The sequence below is a fragment of the Sylvia atricapilla genome, chromosome 7 (genome assembly GCF_009819655.1).
Source record: "Sylvia atricapilla isolate bSylAtr1 chromosome 7, bSylAtr1.pri, whole genome shotgun sequence".
NCBI lineage: Eukaryota > Metazoa > Chordata > Aves > Passeriformes > Sylviidae > Sylvia > Sylvia atricapilla.
In genome coordinates, this window is record NC_089146.1 from 4,412,219 (window position 1) to 4,430,952 (window position 18,734).

General features: G+C 46.5%; 2 protein-coding genes across 2 annotated transcripts in view; one reads left to right on the forward strand and one right to left on the reverse strand.

Annotated features, from left to right (window-relative positions):
- Positions 1–11,656, reverse strand: part of ABCA12 (ATP binding cassette subfamily A member 12) — an 80,752-nt gene extending 69,096 nt beyond the window's left edge. The window contains exons 1-2 of the mRNA XM_066322436.1: positions 11,588–11,656; positions 7,733–7,826 (exon numbers count right to left, since the gene is read on the reverse strand). Coding sequence (XP_066178533.1) covers positions 7,733–7,826; positions 11,588–11,656 — 163 coding nt within the window. The remainder of the gene's footprint in view (positions 1–7,732; positions 7,827–11,587) is intronic.
- Positions 1–18,734, forward strand: part of ATIC (5-aminoimidazole-4-carboxamide ribonucleotide formyltransferase/IMP cyclohydrolase) — a 141,952-nt gene that overhangs the window by 86,888 nt on the left and 36,330 nt on the right. The gene's annotated exons all lie outside the window — the stretch shown is intronic.

The following is an 18,734-nucleotide window of genomic DNA, read 5'->3' on the forward strand; positions in this document are numbered from 1 at the left end:
AAGATTAATTGAAATTGATCCAAATGTTTAAACCTAAATGGACCATGCTTCAAGTTGCCACATTGATTTTGCTGCTTCCACTGCACTGAGGTTTGTGGCATTTGCATTATAGCTGAGTCCAGCCATTTGCTGATCCAGAAATTCAGTAGATCAGAGGCACAGCAACATGAACACATCAGCCCCCAGCTGAGTTTTTCTGGTTTCTACCCACCCCAAGTTGAGTGTCGTATCACAACCACTCCTTGGGCATGAAAAAATTCTCTTGCTTTCAGAACTCACACCCCCTGACACTTCCTATGCTCTAAGTCCTTCCAAATCCCTCCCATAGTTCATAAAAAAAAAATAAAAATCCATACATACCTCAACTCTGCCACTGGTGAATTGGAGGCACTAATGAGCAAATGGCTTCATTAGGAAGTATTGTGTTTAATTGAAAACGTATTCAATCATTGCCAAATCATATGAGGCAACATCATAACTGGGACTTTTCAGCTAGGGAAAAGGTGCCCAAAAAGTGGTTTGATAAAGAAATAAATAAAGTTAGGAGTGAGTGATTAAAAGCGGAAAAAATGATCACCCCTCACAACACAGGGACAGCAAAACACAGTGAGATCAGGATATTACCAGCAAACAGGATCAAAAATACCTTCTTGTAACAAATATCAAAGTGTTGTAGAACTTACTGCCATGGGATAAAGCAGACATTGATTTCAAAAGAATGAGACAAATTCACAAAAACAGATTTGTCAGCGGCTACTAAATATGATCACTTGGATTAAACCCCTTCGGCTTCTGACTGAAGAAACCTTAAACCTCCCAGGGTTTTTGTAGTGGAGGGAACACTCTGTGCTCTGTGTTCCCACATGCTCTCTTGAAATCATCCCTGAGCAGTGGGGCTCTAACCCAGAGCACCAAAGACCCCAAACTGTTTATCAGCTGTGATCCATATTTATCTCAAGGGTCACAAGAACTTCTAGGGAGAATATTTCCTGCTCTGGTGACCTCCTCCCAACTTTCTATGCCAAATGTTTGGCTGGCTTTGTGTACACATATCCCTTCTAGTCTTTCTCATTGTTACACAGCATCACATTAAACTTTATTCCCCTCTTTTTTTTCAACAGCCAAAAAGACAAAAGTGCCCGATCCATGACATGAGAAAGATCCTGTTCCCCTCAACCACATGCAACTGCCCATTTCCAGTTTTGTTCACATCTCTTTATCAATAACAACTTAAGCTGCCGATTTTTTTTTCTTTTTTACAAAGCTTTATGCTAATGCCAGGACTTTGAATCTCTCTCCAAAAACTAAACCAAATCATCAAATCTACGGGATGAGATTAATTTTTAAGCAGGGTACTTTTCACACATGAATACTCAGCTGGCTTATGCCTTACCTATTAAAAGGGAATATTTAATTGCCCTGGCACTTCTACTGCTGCGACATTTAGTGCAATTTTTTTTTTCTAATATCTAATTTGACCCTCCCCTGGCATAATTTAAAGGCCGTTTCCTCTCATCTTTTCACTTGAGACATTGCAGAACAGACTGATCCCACCTCACTACAGCCTCCTTTTGCATCTCCTGATTTTGAAATGAAAGCTCAGCAGGACCCCAGATAAATCCATTCAAGCCCCCCAGACACCCACGGTGGCTGGCTGAGATTCAAAACCTTGCATTTTTTTTTTATCTTTACTGCAACAGCATCCTTGTTTTCTCATGATGTCCTCAGCTGTCTGCCGAGGACACTGCAATCAAAGCAGCAGACAGCTCAGAGCCAGACTCCTCCCTCCCTCTGTGGCCTCCACGGAAGAAACATTTCATTTAATTGCCCAATTCTCCCCCCAAGCACTTCAGGCTCTGCAATAAGCCCAGAGCAGACAGCATCTACTTCCACGCTTATTAAGACTGGGCAAGCTGGTTTTGCTTGCCCACAGACCTTCCACTTCCACCTCCTGATTTAATAAATTAAAAATCAGCGCTTGGATCTGATCGCATCGGGTTCACGGCCCGATCAGAGAGAACATAAAGAGCATAAAAATCACAAAGGAGCCAAAGAGCAGCAGGTGTAAAGGGAGGAGAAAGAACTCCAAACCAAAGACGGGAACAAAGGAGGGGAGGAGGCACCTGGAAGCCTTCAAGGAGGTATTGCAAACTCAGGGCAAGGTGGGGAAATGACAGAGCTGCTGTCTGCACCATGGGGCTGAGCTGAGGAGGTTGACAGTGCTGGGAAGGGATGTTCCATTGCCTGAAGCACAAACACACCAGGAGAAAGCAGTGACTGCACACAAGCCCTTTTCCTGAAGGGCTTTTTTAAAGCAATATTTAATGCAGACAAGGCTAACCTGGTCTTGTCACGCAGCCAGGCTGATCTTGCCCGTATGAGCAGCAGGGGACAACCCAAACAGGACCTAAGAAGAGAGTCAGGGCACTTCCCAGCAAGAAACTGGAACTCAAAAGCTTAAATCCATACCTAGACTCTTGCAAAAAAAACCTGCACAAAAACTGTGTTTACCCAACCAATGCTGAGTGCCTCCAGAACCCAGGTTTAGATTCTTTAAACAAAAGTGACCTTCTTTCCAGAAACACAGGCATCCACAGCTACTAATTTCAGTCTAAGCCAAGCTGTTCAGCACCTCTGGAACAATACTTCTGCCCTTTTATATCCCAACACCTGGAGTGAGACGTTTCAGGAAGTCAATCAGAATTAAGTGACCGCCCCAAGAGCCTGCTTTAATGGGAAAGGGAAAATCACAGGGGTAAGTCAGGAGCTCCTGGCTCCAACTCTGAACATCCTTCAGTCACACCCCAGAAAGAGGAAGAGTCTGTGGAAAGATAGGGATGTGGAGATTTATGACAAGGGAGGCATTACAAACATCTCAGTGCTCTCTTTAGGCAACTGGTCTCCAGGCTAAGGGGAAGACAAGGAACTGTATGGCTGGGCACTGCTTCTACATGCAAAATGTGTATAAATCAATGTTTATGTCTATTCCAGCAACTGTGGGGTTAATTAATATGACCCATGCCCCCTTCAGCTCTGGTTTAATGAAACAGAGGGTTATATGGTAGCCTGCTCCCTAGCACAACAGAATAAAACAAAACCTTCATACCAAAGCCAGAAACCTGATGAGGGATTTGGCTGATCACTGCAGACAAGCACGGACAAAACTTTGGTGTGTAGAAAATGGGGGAAAACCGACAGAAAAGAAAGGGAGGAAAAGGAAGCAGTGTAAAGGAACACAAGGAGTGGGGCTGCTCCACCACAGGCAAGTGGTGCAGGAGAGCCTCAAGTCTGATGTGTGCTTGTCTGTGTGCAGAATAGGCTGAACCCTGGGGGTGGATTATGACTTGCATAAATACCCATGACTTATCCAAATGAATGGAGTGGCCTGTGCAGCTGAGCCATCATCCCAACTCCCTGTAATTAGCATGGGAACCTATTAATTTTTCCACATTACTGGGAAGAAGAGATGAGTACAGGTGCCTCCAACTAAGAGGCAAATTCCTGTAAAGTACAGCATATTTTCAGAGTTTTCTCACCTCCAGGTGAGATACCTTCTAAGGCACCAAAGATCTCTGCTCAGGGGCTCGTACTGATTTTTCCAGCCAGTTCTGGACCTGTTCAAATCGCAGCTACCCACCACAGTAAGACTGAATGGGGTGCAGCTCACAGAGAGCTTCTCCCAGGAGCACTGGAGACAAGAATGAGAGCAGAGTATCTGTTCCTACACAGTGTTGTACCACAGAACTCTGGCTCTAAGCTAGACCCAAACAGCTTTGCTGGCACCAACCACCAGCCTAGTGACCAAATCTGATGATATTTCCCCAGAATATTGGCTGCAAAGAGCAGCCTCGTGGAGGACTCTGCTGCTGAGTCTCTCTCTGACAAACATCTCCGAGTGAACGCAATGCACCCTTGCAGGATTCTCCACAACGCTGGGGAAACCTGGGTGGAAATCTCTAGGCAGAGGTGAAGGGTAGAGAGCGTTTCACCGGGAAAAGTTCTGCCAATGCATTGCCCGGTGGATTTAAGCCCAGCCCCAGGAGCACGGCTGCTTTCCACGAGGAAGAGCAGTCAGGGAATGAGGCAGGGCTGTCCCTGGCAGCGCGGCAGGAGAGGAGCCGGGGTGTAAGAGGAGCGAGGTGTGTCCCACATCCTCCCGCAGCCCAGCTGAGCGGGGTCCGGAGCCAGCGCAGGGAGAACCGCGCCCAGGCCAGCTCCTCCCGGGAATACTGCGGGGCTGGGACCGACGGCAGGGAGAGGAAGGCACCGGGCGGGGAGGGTGTGACAGGGTGTGACAGCGCTCGTTAAAGCGAGGAGAGTAATTGGGCTCCTCTGCAGACTGAGTGGGCTGAGCCCGGAGGGACAGATCCTATCTCGCGCACAATTCCCATACCTTGCTAAAACCTGTAGGATGGAAAGGGACTTCTGTCCCTGCTCCAGAAAACAGGTGATACAGGCACAAAAGTCTGGATGATACCATCAAAGCCAGTGGCTTTCACCTCCAGGCTTCCAGCCCAGAGTTTCCTATTCCACACTTACGCGTCCCAATGCCTCCTAGCGAAGACAAAGGCTGAAATATAAAGGTCAAAAGTCACAACTGCAGTGTGAATAGTAAGTTGGATGGGGATTTTGTGTGTAAGACTCTGGGATCATCACAGAAACTGGGTATGCAGACAGTGAAATCTCTTTTTCATTTCTCCTGACAGCAATCTCTGCTGACCTGGAAACACATCATCAAACAGAATCCCTGAATAAAGAAGAGAGATTGGTTGTTTTTGGTTTTGTTTTTTGTTTTTTTTTTTTTTTTTTTTTTTTTTTGTTTTTTTTTTTTTACCTCCTAGATACAAGATGCTTTAGTTGTGAAGAAAATTATTTATCAGACTTCAGCTCCTTGTTTTCCTCAGTTCTTAGTTCTCCTATGAGCATCTCCTGAGTGGTGACATTTATTTGGCATGTCATTTCCTTCTGAAGCTCAGTCTGGCACAAGCTCCCTTTGCATTAAGGGCTACACAATATAATTCAGCACAAGCAACTTGCTCCTGCAGGAAACCCTTGTCATTTGTTCACCCTTGACTGATATTTGCCAGGTAATTTCTCTACATAATCCTCCATCTATTCAGTGTGTATTAGCTGTCCTTCAGAAGAAATTACTGTCTCGAATTTGAGCTGTTTTAATTGAAAAAAAAAATAAATTTCATGATATTTCTGTGGCCCAGAATACATGAGATAAGCTTACAGAGTGGGATTTTCTGTGGGGTTATCTCTAAGGCCCCAAAGCTCGACACCTGAGTAGCTTATTCCATATCTGTGCCATTGGTTCTGTGCTTCCTGTCTTTTGTCTACCTGCAATAATCTCTTGACAGCAGAACTGGAAACAGCTTCTTGTCACTACTTAATGATTCTGTCTTAAGGCAGGCACTGGGACTCAGCATAAGGTGAATTTTATGAATAAAATGAATAAAATCCCCTCCTGTAATAGTTTTCCTAGATGTGTCCACCCCTGCCTGCTTTTCTATCAAAAAGGAAAGTTCCCAAGTGATTTATGTTTTGCCTTTCAAGCAAAAAGTTTGATACATTTTTTCCAGCTGCCAAAAGAGTAATTGTCAAGCAACTGTTCTTATTTAACTATAATAGCAGCAGAAACTGGCTGTTTGATGATCTGGTTAGCATCCTTCTCTATTATTCCCTCAGGATTCTTAGATGGTCTCTGAACATCTGGATGACAAGAATACACCAAAACCATCATTTTCCAGCAAAAAAACCTCTCTTGCAATAGAGAGCTCCCATCATCCACTTCTAAGAGAGACAGATGCCTACTCACATGCTTCCTGAGACTTGTACTAAAATAAAATTAATCTACAGAAGGAAAGGGAATTCATCCAGAGATACTGCCCAACCTTCCCCTTTCCTGCAAAGGACAACTGATGGTGCTAAGATTCATAAGATTATTCCAGTTAATTAACAGTTCATAAGATTATTCCTGTTAATTCATTAAGGCAGAGAGATGTGATCATCCAGAGCAAAAACGCTCCAAATAAACATCGATTCAAACTAATAACCGTGTCAAATAAAAGAATAAATATTTCCCCATCCAGATGGCTCTCTTGACATCCAGCTTATCTGATTTATTGGGGACAGGAAGTACAACTGATGGGGCAGCGTGGGAGGTCTGCCATTTCCACACTTGGCAAAATCCAGGGTTTTCACAAAGTACAATGTGTTCTGTCTTGGCTGCTCCAACTGGTTCAAGGGAATTTGGGAGAACCTGGAATATATAACATGCCTAAAGAGGTCTTTTGCTGACAGCAGATGGGCTTGGGGTTAAAAAATTATCCCAGTACATCAAGAATGTCCTTTCCCATGAAAGAATCCCTATGATACTTTCAAGAAGAACTTGCTGTGCCTCCCCATCCCTGCCTACAGAAGGAGGCACACGGTGCTTCACTGAGATTAGGCTGTAAGCTCTCTGCAACAAGGACTATCCTAATTGCATGTCTGGTACTTGTCACAGTGAGGTCCTTTCTCACACCTCACGGGGAAATGAGGGGTTTCTAACCAGACCATCACACCTGTCACCCACCAGGGCCAACATTCCCAGTGTTCAGAGGCAGATCCCTCCCAGCCACATCTCACACATGGGATAGCTACAAACATTGGGAGCCAACTGCTTGTCTCCTGTGCTGCCAGGCACTGCCTCCTCACCTCCTGCATCAGTCTCCCTGCCCCAGATACAAGCCCCCAGCCTTGCCCATGCCAGGGCTTGGCTCCTACCAGGCCCGTGACAGCCCCATGTGGCTCATCCATGGGGCTGCCTCTGCTATCAACCAGGTGTAGAAAACCTTTATGGTCCCTTCCAAGCCAAACCATTCTATCATTTGATTCCATTCTAAACTAACACTGTGAAAGATAAAAAAAAAAAGCTCCCAACTGGATGAACTCCTTGCTCTGCTTTACTCTATAACTTCATGAACAAATGTGCCCAGGGCTGGGACACGCTTCTGATGCATGGTGGTAAGGACTCACTGATCAGCAGAAGTGGTTCAGAGCAGACCCAAGTGCATCCCTGCTCTGAGATGGAAACTTCCTGACCCAAGGAACAAGGCTTGCAAGCGAGAAGGAGCTTGTGCAAACTCTCACCCATTTGACCCCCAACAACTACCTGAGGAGCTGCTATTTTAATTCAAGGGGCTCACATGCACCATCAGGTCCCAGGAGCCAAGCAAGTTCATGGCTCTTCAGCTGAGCCTTAGCAGCGAGATACTTTAATGTGCACATTTTGCCTGTGGCATGCACAAGGTAAAACCTTTCACATAGACCAATCTCATGTTTGTCACCTCACCTCCATAATCACACTTGCAGCCTCTGCCCTCATTCCTTTTACTGAGTAAGCTCTCCCCCAGCCGCCCTCTTCTCCTCAGTTTATCCTGGGAATTTATACTGCTGTCTACAAATCAGTATCTGAATAAATCTCGATGAGACAGTTCTTTAAGGTTTTCTAATTATAAAGCTAATTTGAAAAAAAATTTAAAAAACCCAACCAAAAAAACATGAGTAAAAACAACCTCAGAGGAGCACACACATTTTATTTACAGCATGATGCATCCCAGGAAATTCTCCACTGGAAACTACACGGAGCCAAATTTGTAAAAGTAACAAAACACATCAAATGAACACATCAGTCACTGAAATGAGAACTAAACCCCATAGACATAAAAACAAACCAGTTACTTACAGTTTTGCTGCGGTTCCGGAGGGAATTTGAGACGGATAATGGCCAAGATTATGAAAACAACCACAGGCCAAGAAATTAAAACAAACGACCATACCTATAAAACAGCAATGAAAATATATCGGTTACGTTTGTCGCTGTGATGTTACCCAGAGCCTGTCTGGAATGCACAAGCAGTGCCCTAAGTGAGTTATAGGGTGCATTGTAAATCACACCTGTCTTGGCATGCATACAATTAAAATCCAAGCATTATCTATCCAGGAAGAAAAACTGCCGGAGATTTTAAGAGCAAACAACAAGGCTGAAAGCAGCCCAAGGTTGCAGTTTGGTTGATAATTATGGGGGACAGTGTTTACCCAGCTTTGGGACACTGCTATGTCACAGTAAAGGCACGCTGGGAAGCACCAACCAAAAGATAAAGCAGGTGCAGTGTGAAAGCTCGGTTTCACTTTCAGTGAAATGATGGGTAAATAGGACTTTGATTGAACTGTACCCCAAAACTGAAGTGTTGGACAAGCCTACAGGGTTTTCCCTCCAAAAATTTAGCTGTTTTTCACAGCCAGTGGATCCTCATGGTAGAGCTGGAAGGAAGGATTTTCACAGTGGTTATTCACAAGATGTGGAGCTCAAGCTCCATAAAGGAAGGGGTTTATGGAGTTGTGCAGCCAGCCTACAGAACGCACATCTGAGCACCCATCATCAAGAAAAAAACCCTTTGTAAGAGCTTCTGACCCCAGCAGCCCAAATCCCTGGCACCTTTCCATGTCCAGACTGGAGCAGTCCATACAGATGAGCTGAGATGATTCCCAGAATGGTTTTGCTTAAAGGGACCTTAAAGCCCATCCAGTGCCACCCCCTGCCATGGGCAGGGACACCTTCCACTATCCCAGGGTGCCCCAAGCCCTGTCCTTGGACACTTCCAGGGATCCAGGGGCAGCCACAGCTTCTCTGGACACCCTGTGCCAGGGCATCACCACCCTCACAGGGAAGAGTTTCTTCCTAATATATAACTTAAGGTGGAAGAGAAATCATGTAATATTGCCCTAGTGTGCTGAAAAACACATGAACATGTATAGAACTCTTGTCTCTGACATGAGGATTGCCCCTTTCAGTGGACAAGAATTCAGAAAATACTAGAACTAACCATCTAGTATAGCAAACCAATCTAGGGAGGATGCTCAAAATCTTAAAATACAAACCTTGGAGTTTTGTGAGCTAGGAAATTGTAATTATTCGAATAATCCCGTTTTTGCACTAGCTGGTGAGCTGGCTTCCGTGCTTACTAGATTAAGAGTTTTCCATCCATCAGTAGTTAAGCTGAAACTACTCTGTGCTACAAAATTGTTCTATCTTCATGCCAATTTTTGGGACTGCAAAGATGTCTTTCTTCGAAATAATCCCGTTTTTCATCGTTGTGTTGCTGTTTTTTTCAGATCAGCAAATATTACCCAAAGCTGTTTTTTTCCAAAGTAATTCCAAGCCCATAACCATTTCCTGTAACACTCACTGGAACATAAAGCCAAACAGACAGACAAATCCTGGAGAGCAGTTCAGCCTAAAGATGGTTGTTCTACAGCAACTCGGTCCCTGTCGTCCCTGATGAGGTGACTCAGGCTTGAAAGTAGGAGCAAATTAATGCCCCAAAATAGGCAAAGTGACAGACATCAAAAACCACAAGGCACCTCCCCACACACCCCTTCAGAGGGTGCTCCTATAATTTCAGCATTTTAGCTTAGACAGATAGTACCCTTCCTGCTTTTTATGTATACACTGCCAGCTTGTAACAAGATCCATCACTGACACTGACAGATTTTAGTTAATTTTTTTATATCAGATGCTTTCCCTATAATCAGTCCCCAAACACGCAGTTTAACTGTGATTAATTCTCATGCAAATGGTATTATTAATGTGTCCTCCTTGTTTAGCACCACACATGCTAAAGTAAAATTATGGGGTAACAGCACAGAAACTGATATTAGTCAGAAGCTGCCTAAAGGAAGGGCCGGACATCTGTCACATTCCTGGGACAATAAATGAATACTGATTGTTCCTACACTGGAAAATCGTCGTCCCTCCCCATTTTGAGCTACGATGGTGCTTATACCCCCACTTTCCAGACGTGTCTTCTCTCAGTATCTCTGCCCTGTGACTTAATTGGATTTAATAGCAGCTGGGCACATCAGTTGCAACATCACAGCATTCCCCAGTGTCCCAGGCATTTCTAGTGAACAAAAACAAGACAACCATCCCGGCCGAGCTGCTTGCAGGTGGAACCTGTTGACTTGAATGGAACCACAACCAACCTCAAGCTGGCTCTTGGGACATTAAGAACTGTCATGTAGGTTGCATAATCCCTCAGCTGCTGGAATATTTCACTGCTAAAAGTTGATTTAATCTCTCAGATCTTACGTAGGATCTCTGGGTGAGTGCACATTTTCTCTCCCATTCCTGCCTCTGTTTAAATAATGAAGTGCAACATGCAAGAGGCACCAAGATCTCCAGTTCCCTTTGGCACTCAGGCCCAACTTCGCTCCCAAAAAGAATCTGAGTTTACCTCCTCACACCCTCCTCAGTCTGAGCAAGCTCCCTAATTTGGAGCAAGAGAGGGAAATTAAGGAGGGTTGCAAGGCACGACTGCCATAAAATAGTCAGCAGTGGCCAGATTTTTATTTTAATTGACATTTCAGTTCTACAGAGTTGATATTTCAACTCCACAGGAAAGCAGAATTACAGCAAGTCAGACTGTGGTCAGAGGCACAGGTAGGGCTTAGGTGGCATTTACTCTGGATACACAAGAGCTAAAAGGGACCCAAGCCTTCTGCTTTTAACGAGGCTGTTACAATTTCTCTTGAAAAATTAGAGGTAATTTACTGGGATTCTTCCGCATCTCAGGAAAAGTGTATTTTGCAGCAGTGAAGAATGCTCTGAGGCACACAGCATATCCACAGGAGTCAGAGGCACTCAGCACCTCTCTGCATCAGGCTCCACAACAAAGAGATAGGGCAGGGTAAGCTGGAGCAGACCTTGCAGAAGCACAGAGTCACACAAGGCCTTTCACTTCACCCCCACATCACACCCTCCATGGTCATTTCCCTTTGGTCAGCACTTCCTGCGCCTGCCAAGGTTTCCATTCCACCAAGGCAAGTTTAAACCCCACCACCTTTGGGTCACTGGAGCACAGGTTATGGGGCAGCTCCCTGAACTGCCCAGGCTTCTGCTGAAAATACCACACGTATTGTATTGTATTTTTGTACCTGAACTGGACTGGGACAAAACTACTCTCCCAGGCCGTGCAATGCCTCCCAAAGGAACATTTGGTCCCTGATGTTGCTGCAGCTCAGATCACTCTCTGGACACTGCTGGCAATGGTTTATCTTTGGGACAGAAAGACCATTGGGGTGTTTGATTTGCAGCACACTGGATGCACTGGAAATCTGTCCTACCTGCATCTCTCAGAGCTACTTTTTTTTGTTATCCATCCTTTTTAAATGCTCTGTGCAAGGGCAGCCCCATCAGCCCCAAACCCCAGGGGCTCCTCAGAGGCTGTACACCAGCCACAGGGTCTGCTCACACAGCAGCAGGTACAGAACTGCAGCCTTAACTCAGGCCTGCCCACGAGCCTGTGCATGGTTTTGTTTGCACAGACATTGTCCTGAGGGAACAAAGAGGCATCCATGGTACTCACTCTGGACTCCTGAGCCCTCATGCATGAGCTTTACCTTCACTTTCACTCCATTCTCTTCCTTCCTTCTGCTTCTACCCTGCCATTCTAACAGCGCAGCCTTCCTCTCTGCACTGCCCCCCTCGCTCCTCAGCTCCCGGATTGCCCCTCCTGCACTCCTCTGCTCCCACACTCACCAGCTGCCTCTTGACACTCAGCCAGTTCTTCCAGAGCAGGATCCTGAGGTGCTGGGAGAGCGCAGCCATCCTTGGCTCACCCGACCGAAAGGGAGAGGGCTGCGTGTTCCTCCTCCCGGCGCTTAGGAGGCAAAGGCGGAGGCTCTAACCCAAAAGAGCATCCAGTGTCCGAAATCCAGGCCTCTGCCTCTTCCCCACAGCATAGCTCTGAAGCAGCTACTCCATCCACTTGTGGCTGCTGTACTCCCAGGAACTGTGGCTCTTGTCCTCACAGCAATAGCTCCTAGCAAATTCAACAGGTTCTTCCTCTCCGGGCGGGCGGGCAGATGCAGCAGCCTGCCTCCACTTGTGTTAATTACAATATCCAGCCTCTCCTGGATGCTCCCTGTCCAAGCCCTCACCGATAAAATGGATAGCATTCCAAAAAGATGCTTCTGCTTAAACAAAAGGTGATGCATGCCTCCTCCTCCCCATGATGAAACTCCCTGTCTGCCCACACACAAGTTGTGCTGGAGAGGTGTCAGCAGTAGCAGCAGCAGAGTTAGGCCACTTGCCAGGCCAGTTTGACTTCCCCGAGTTCGCAGGGAATGGCTGGGAAGAAAGCATCCACAGCCACAGCATGTATCTTCCTGCCATTGCTGGTTTGGAATTAGGGGGGTTTGAATACTTCTGAATGTCTCAAGTAGACCTACCCATCCAAGTAAATTAAATGAAAGAGGTGAGAAATATTTATAAGTCAAAAAATCTCAGGGACTGATCTAACTCCTTGGCTTCCTGCATCTTCTTTTTCCTCAAGGAAATCAGTCCTGGGGTTCTCACTGACTGATTTCCCTGAAATACACTAAATCCCCTGAGAATGGATCAGATTTCACAAGATTTCAGAGTGCTAGTGTGGCTTGAATACTCATTATTCAACTAATCACTGAATTTCCCAAGCTAGTAGTACCTAAAAAGAACAGCCAGTGATGACAGGAAGGAGAAAAGGCAGGTACAGAGCGAAGCAATGACAGCACAGGGAACTGCTCATTGCACAAAAGGCCTCACAATAGATCTGAAATATGGATTTGTGTGATGGGCTCTGGTCAGCTGGAAGAACTCTGGTCCTCCTTGGGTGTCTGGTAACACTGAAACCATCCATGAAGCACTTGGCAAGCAATGGAAGACATCGCTGTTCTCAGCATATTCCATGAAAGACATCCAAACCTTTTCCTGTATATGGCATTTCTTTCAGCCACAAACTAACTTTGGGCCTGAGAAATGAAAACCATCTTGAAGGGGTCCTTGCCAAACTCCACCCAGGGACAGGAGTGGAGGCAGCAGCAGAGGAGTTTTGATCCAAGGGTTGCTGAACGCACTGAGAGGAAAAGAGGAGAGGAAGAGAGAGATGTGGTACTTGGTGAAGGTAAACAGCTTCTCTGGATTGGTGAGGAGCACTGCAAAGGTGGGAATGGCAACAGATCCAGAGCAGTCCCTGCCCCACATACCTTCAGTCTAAATAGACTGGACATTCCACTGGTGGGAGTGAAGCTGGAGCTAAAATTAACCTAAAAGGCTTCCCTGGTATAGTTTTAATAGCAATGGGAAGAAACCTGAATGTCTAACCTTCCAGCTCTACATTCCTTTTTTTTTTTTATCTCCACTAAATATCCTTAGGAAGGAGAGAGATCTCATTTGTGTCTGGGAGTTGAGCATGAGCACTGCTCCTTGGGACACTATTCTAGTTCAGCTCCACGTAGGAGGCACAGCCAGATTCACTGCATTCGGTCCAAACAGAATTTGCAAACTTCATTCGCTTCCTCTCTGGGGCTGAAAAAAGAAATCCAAATATAGATAATTCTGCTCTGAGGGGGTAAGAGAGAAGAAATTTATAATTTCACCATTCGCTGCCTTGCCAAGGTCTTCTAAGGCAAGTGTCTGATTGCTGCTTTTTGGTATTCAGTCAAACAACTGTTTTAAAAGAGCACCATGATTTGGATAATAATTTTCCCAAGCAAATGCACATCCTTACTTCCTTTGTGAACTGAGTCAACAAACATTCCCCTTGGGAAGTACCCAAAGGATAATTTGTTCGAGATCACCACTGTAAAATCAGAATAACTCAATGTCAGTTGGCTCCCAGAGCACCTGCATTCAACTCCCCAAACACCACAGCATTCCCATTCCAGAAGACAAGATGAGGACTTTATCAAACCATTATACTCTTCTGCTTTTTAATTCCTTTACTGAATAATTCCTTTGCTTAATAATGCCTGCAGATGGCACAGGAAGCTGTGGACAAAGTGACCAGAGCAGGAACGTGTCCCAGTGTGCCAATGTACAAATAGCCAGAGGGGGAAAGGAAGGAAAGGCCAAATTCTGCCCTCTCCTAATACATCCTCACTTGGTTTATTCCTCTGGTTGAACAACTAGGGCTCTTCTGGGCTGAAGGGCAAACCCACTGAGGGGTGGTTCAGATCACTGAGAAGAGAAGCAGCATCTGTTTCTGTGCCCATGGAGCTGAGGAAGCTCTCAGGGGAGCTCTGAACTGTGATTTTATCCAGTGCAAATGATTAGGGCCATGATTCATCCCCTGAACTGCAGCAGCTCGCATCACCCTGCAGAGGCTGCAGCTTCCAGGGCAGGAACACTCACCTCACACAGCCAGAACTCACAAACAGACCTTTCCTTGGGATGCTCTGTCAAGTAGAGGAGTTTCTATTTCAGCAGCAATGAATGCATTTGTGCTTCCCAAGTGTGCCCAGTTACCTCTATGAGAAATGAAAGCTCAGGCAAGTGATGCAAGACAGAATAAAGCCCGTGAGTGAATGATCTGCAGAGTGCTGGAAACATTCTTGCAGGAGGACACGTCCTCACGGGTCCCTACCTGTCAGGGCTGGCAGCTGTGAGTGCCACAGGCAGCAGCAAGGCAGGGATCCATGAACAGAGCAAACTGCTGCACAGGGCCTGTCAGGGGGTGCTGGGGGCTCTCTCCAGCCCTAACACGGCGGGGGGATGAGAAGAAATGGCCACACTTACTGTTCATATTTCACTGGTTTCTTGGCCAAAATGACAGGTCCACACAGCAGCACCATAAAATGCAGCTGTCTGCTCATGAACGCTCCTGGCTTGGCTGTGAAATACAAGGGCAGTTGGATCAAACCTGACAGGGCAGAATATTCACCCCCTTGAAGTCAGTGCCAGTGTCTGTCCCTGGAAGCATTGAAAAACACACGTGGATGTGGCATTTGGGGATGTGGTTGTGAGGTGAAGGCGATGGTGGCTGCATAAATGTTTGGACTTCAAGATCTTTTCCAACCTCACCAATTCCATGATTCTAACATCACATGCCCTTGCAGCACCAAGGAAGGTAAAACTTAAAAGTCTATAACCAATTTAAAGCCCTGTCTCCCTCACAGGCAGAGCAGCAGTTGCCTGAGGATTTGCCAGCATTAGGCAACACAATGCACAGCACTGGATGATGCTGCAGTGGTGTAAGACAAACTGAAACACCACTTGAGAAATGGTATAAAAAGGCTTTTGTTGAGCAGCCCACAGCATTTCCCAGGAGAGGCAGCACATACCCTCCGGGAATTGCTCCTAGTTCTTTCCAATGGCATGGCAGGAGCCTGGAAATGCAAATTCCCACACACTTCCTGGGTGCCTAAATTCAGGCACGACACATGGTTTTGAGAGAGATGCTCACTCAGCATTTGTAAAAGCATTAAGAACAGTCAGAAAAACAAAAACTGGGCAGCACAACTTCTAGCCACTGTGAAACTACAGTTGATATGGCTCCACCATGGCACCACTCTGCCACCAAACATGTTTCCACTATTTATTGGTGATTTCCCCCCCCCCCCCCCCCCCCCCCCCCATTAAAATGCATTTGCAAAGCAGCCCCTCCTGGAAGCAGTTTTCCCTCAAGCAGTCTGTCACTGTCATCAATACAAGGATTATATCACACAGGGCCTGCTCCAGAAAGGTCAGGGAGAACTGTGCAGCTGATTTTTGCCTCAAAGTTCTTTGATGTTAACTCCTTATTCCTGCAAAGCAGCCTTGTTTCCAGAAACAAGCCCCCAGACCAAGCAGAGCTTTGGGATACTCTGATATCAGAGCAGATAAGCACGAAAGTAAATTTTACTTTAGCCCAAGTCCAAGCTTCCTGAAAATGAATTAGAGGCATGACAAGCTGAAACATTTGGGACAGGATTTGCAGAAGAGCTCATCATTAGGGTTTTTCCTTCTATGTCAACAATGCTCTGCTGGAGCAGATTTAGGAAAGGGCAGGGAAATGGCAACTTTTGGTTTTAAAGCCGTGGTGCCTCTGTTCAGAGGTGCCCTGTTGCCAGCCAGTCTTTCACCCTCCTCCTTTTCTCCCAAGGTCACCTTCAGCCGCATGTGGTCCTAGCAAACCTACAGGTGCATGAATCATTTCCCACCACGCCCAGCACTGAGGGCTGGATTTGTGAGCCTCCCACACACACACCCCTCTACCTTGCCACAGGGATGCTTGCAGGCTTCACACCCCCCCTTCTCCAGTGGTTACAAACTCCTGTGAGCCCCCTCACACACAACAATGCATAGTTGTGTGAAGACTTCAGTCAGTGAAGACTTTTGGGCATAAAATGAGCAGTGAAAGGCAGCTGCTGCTGGTAGACCCTGGCAGGCACCAACAACCCCAGTTTAGTTTCTCCCTGGTACAGCAGAAGGTCCCCAGTAGAGCCACCCTCCACTCTTCCTGCCCATCAAATGAGCCCAGCAATGTACAGCCCTTCAGAGCATGCACTGAAGCCACTAAATTGGGGTCTGTTGTGCTCACACAGTTGGGTGGGGTGGGGCCTGCCTCATAAAAACCCGTTCTCAAAAGCCTTATTCTTGGGGCCAGGGCCTGACTCCCAATCCACTCTGAATCCCAAGGCTGGAGCAGGTGGGTGATACGGGAGTTTCATTAAACCCCTTTAACCCTTCCTTCAGATCACTAACAATGTTAAACCCAGGTCTGATGCCAACGAGGGATGGCTGCCAGTGTCCAAACCCTGACATTTCTCATTTATCATTTTGTGCTTTCAGCTGGTTTCCAATCTGCCAGCAATGCTCCTGTCCCATCACGTGAGCCTGGACAGCTGACAGATGGACTAATTAGGGATCACACTATTCATGGCAAGGCTCAGAACAAGGTCAAAGCAAGGGCACTGTGAAAAATAGATTTGACTTTGCAAAGAACAATTGGTATTTCCAAAACTGGGCACAACTTGTGCTTTCCAAACCAAAGAGTCAGCAAAGCTGCCCAAAAAAACTCCAACAAGGCTGCTTCCAAGAGGCCTAGGAACAGACTGTAAGGATAAGGAAACACAGAGGCAAGATGTGCTTGGGACAACGGGTGGGCTGTTCTGTATGCAATGGAAACATATTTCCTGAAAGATTAAAATTGTATCAAATTAAAAAATAACTATACTTGCACATCAAAGGAAGTTCAATCCTCAGTCATGTGGATTTAGCAAAGGCTTTTCACTGCATTCCATAATGCAGTGGTTTGACCCAAGATACATAATCATCCAAAAAACAGGAAAAAACATCATTTTTTATGATATTATGGGAAAATAAAATACCTACTTAAAGGTCTGCTCAGATTTAGCAATGGAGTTGTGAGCAATGTTCATTGCCCCCATAGCTGGAGCACATTCCCACATGGACTTTCTAAAACAAGCCCAGGGCACTCAGCCCAAGCACTTATCCTATTCTTTCTCTACCACCTGGTTGCACATTTCAGTGAAGAATCTACAGATCATTTCTGTGGGATTGATCCACCAAGAGGCTTGGAAGGTGTGGGGAAGGGCAGACAGGCAACCCCACAAGCAAACAGCAATCTGAGAGCACAGTCTAGGGACACGGAGCCACCGCAGTCGTGGTTAATAGGTTTCTAGGGTGACTATCCATCACCAAGTCACCGGGGTGTTATTACAAAATCAGCTCATTAGAGCCACACCCTGAGATCTAAACTAGCATAGGGAGTGCTGATGAGTAATGACAAGTTACACAAGGCCTGTCAGCCTCCTGGAGCTGGGAACTGCTAGCTGTGGAGAAAAATATGTGTTGTAATAATCCCTCACTAGCACCACGGCGATGGAGGAGCACAGAAGGGCTTGCTTACCTACGGAATATTTCTGAGAGCTCCTTCATTCCTAGCAAAGGAAAGGTTAAAGATCTCTTTTCCTTCTGCAGGTCATGGATAAAAGGCAGCTGTCCCAAAAGAGGGTTTGATTCTGTGACTCCCACTGGGAGATGGGCAATCTTCAGTGAATGCACAAGGCAGACGGCTCTGCAGTCAGCCTGGGAGAGAGTGCTCACCCCTCCTTTCTCTAATGACTGTAGCACCCTTCCCGGGAGGAACCAGCCTGGTCCTTCAGGAAGTGCAGAGCACAGGAGGAGGGCTCATTAAAGCATGCCCTGAGTTCATGGCCTGCATTCCAAAACCCGTGTGTGCCCGAGCACAAGGCACACGGGCTGATCCTCGGGGAGCGGTGGAGACACGTGCTGGGAGGGGCTGTAGATGTGCTGCAAGATGTGCTGCAAGATGTGCAGCCACCCACCTGGGCCTCACCTGCACACCCTGAGGCGGCAGTCCCCCTCTCCCTGCTGCCTTCACACCCTCACTGGGGCTTCCCTGATGTCCCGCCTCGGGAGTGTCCTGTGGGATGCACGTCCCTGGATGTCCAAGGGACCCCACTCTAGACTGACACCTCAGGGAGCTGACTTATGCTGCAGTTTCGTTTTTAAACAGAAATGACAGCAGGATGAAATCTTGAGTCGGTATTGGGACTTTGGAAGTTATCTTAGGCACAGAGAAAGAGGAGAAATTAAACTCCAGTACTGCTGGATGGATTTGTACAGCAAGTCCAGCAGCTTTTGGATAGCCACAGATGGTCAATCACACCCAAACCAAGCCATGCTTGGTGGGCACAGAGTGATGCAGGACCTCCTCAGCAGGTCAGACAGGTCCTGTTTGTGCTGGTCCCACTCCGTGTGCACTGTAAAGCCGAAAGACAAGTTGTCTACAGCCACAACTCCAGGACCTCTGAATGTCTGGCAGGCCTGGCAGACCCCTCTGACTATTAGCAAGGTTGTTTGGTTACTGTATTCTGGACTCCTTGGTCTGAAGTCCAAGATA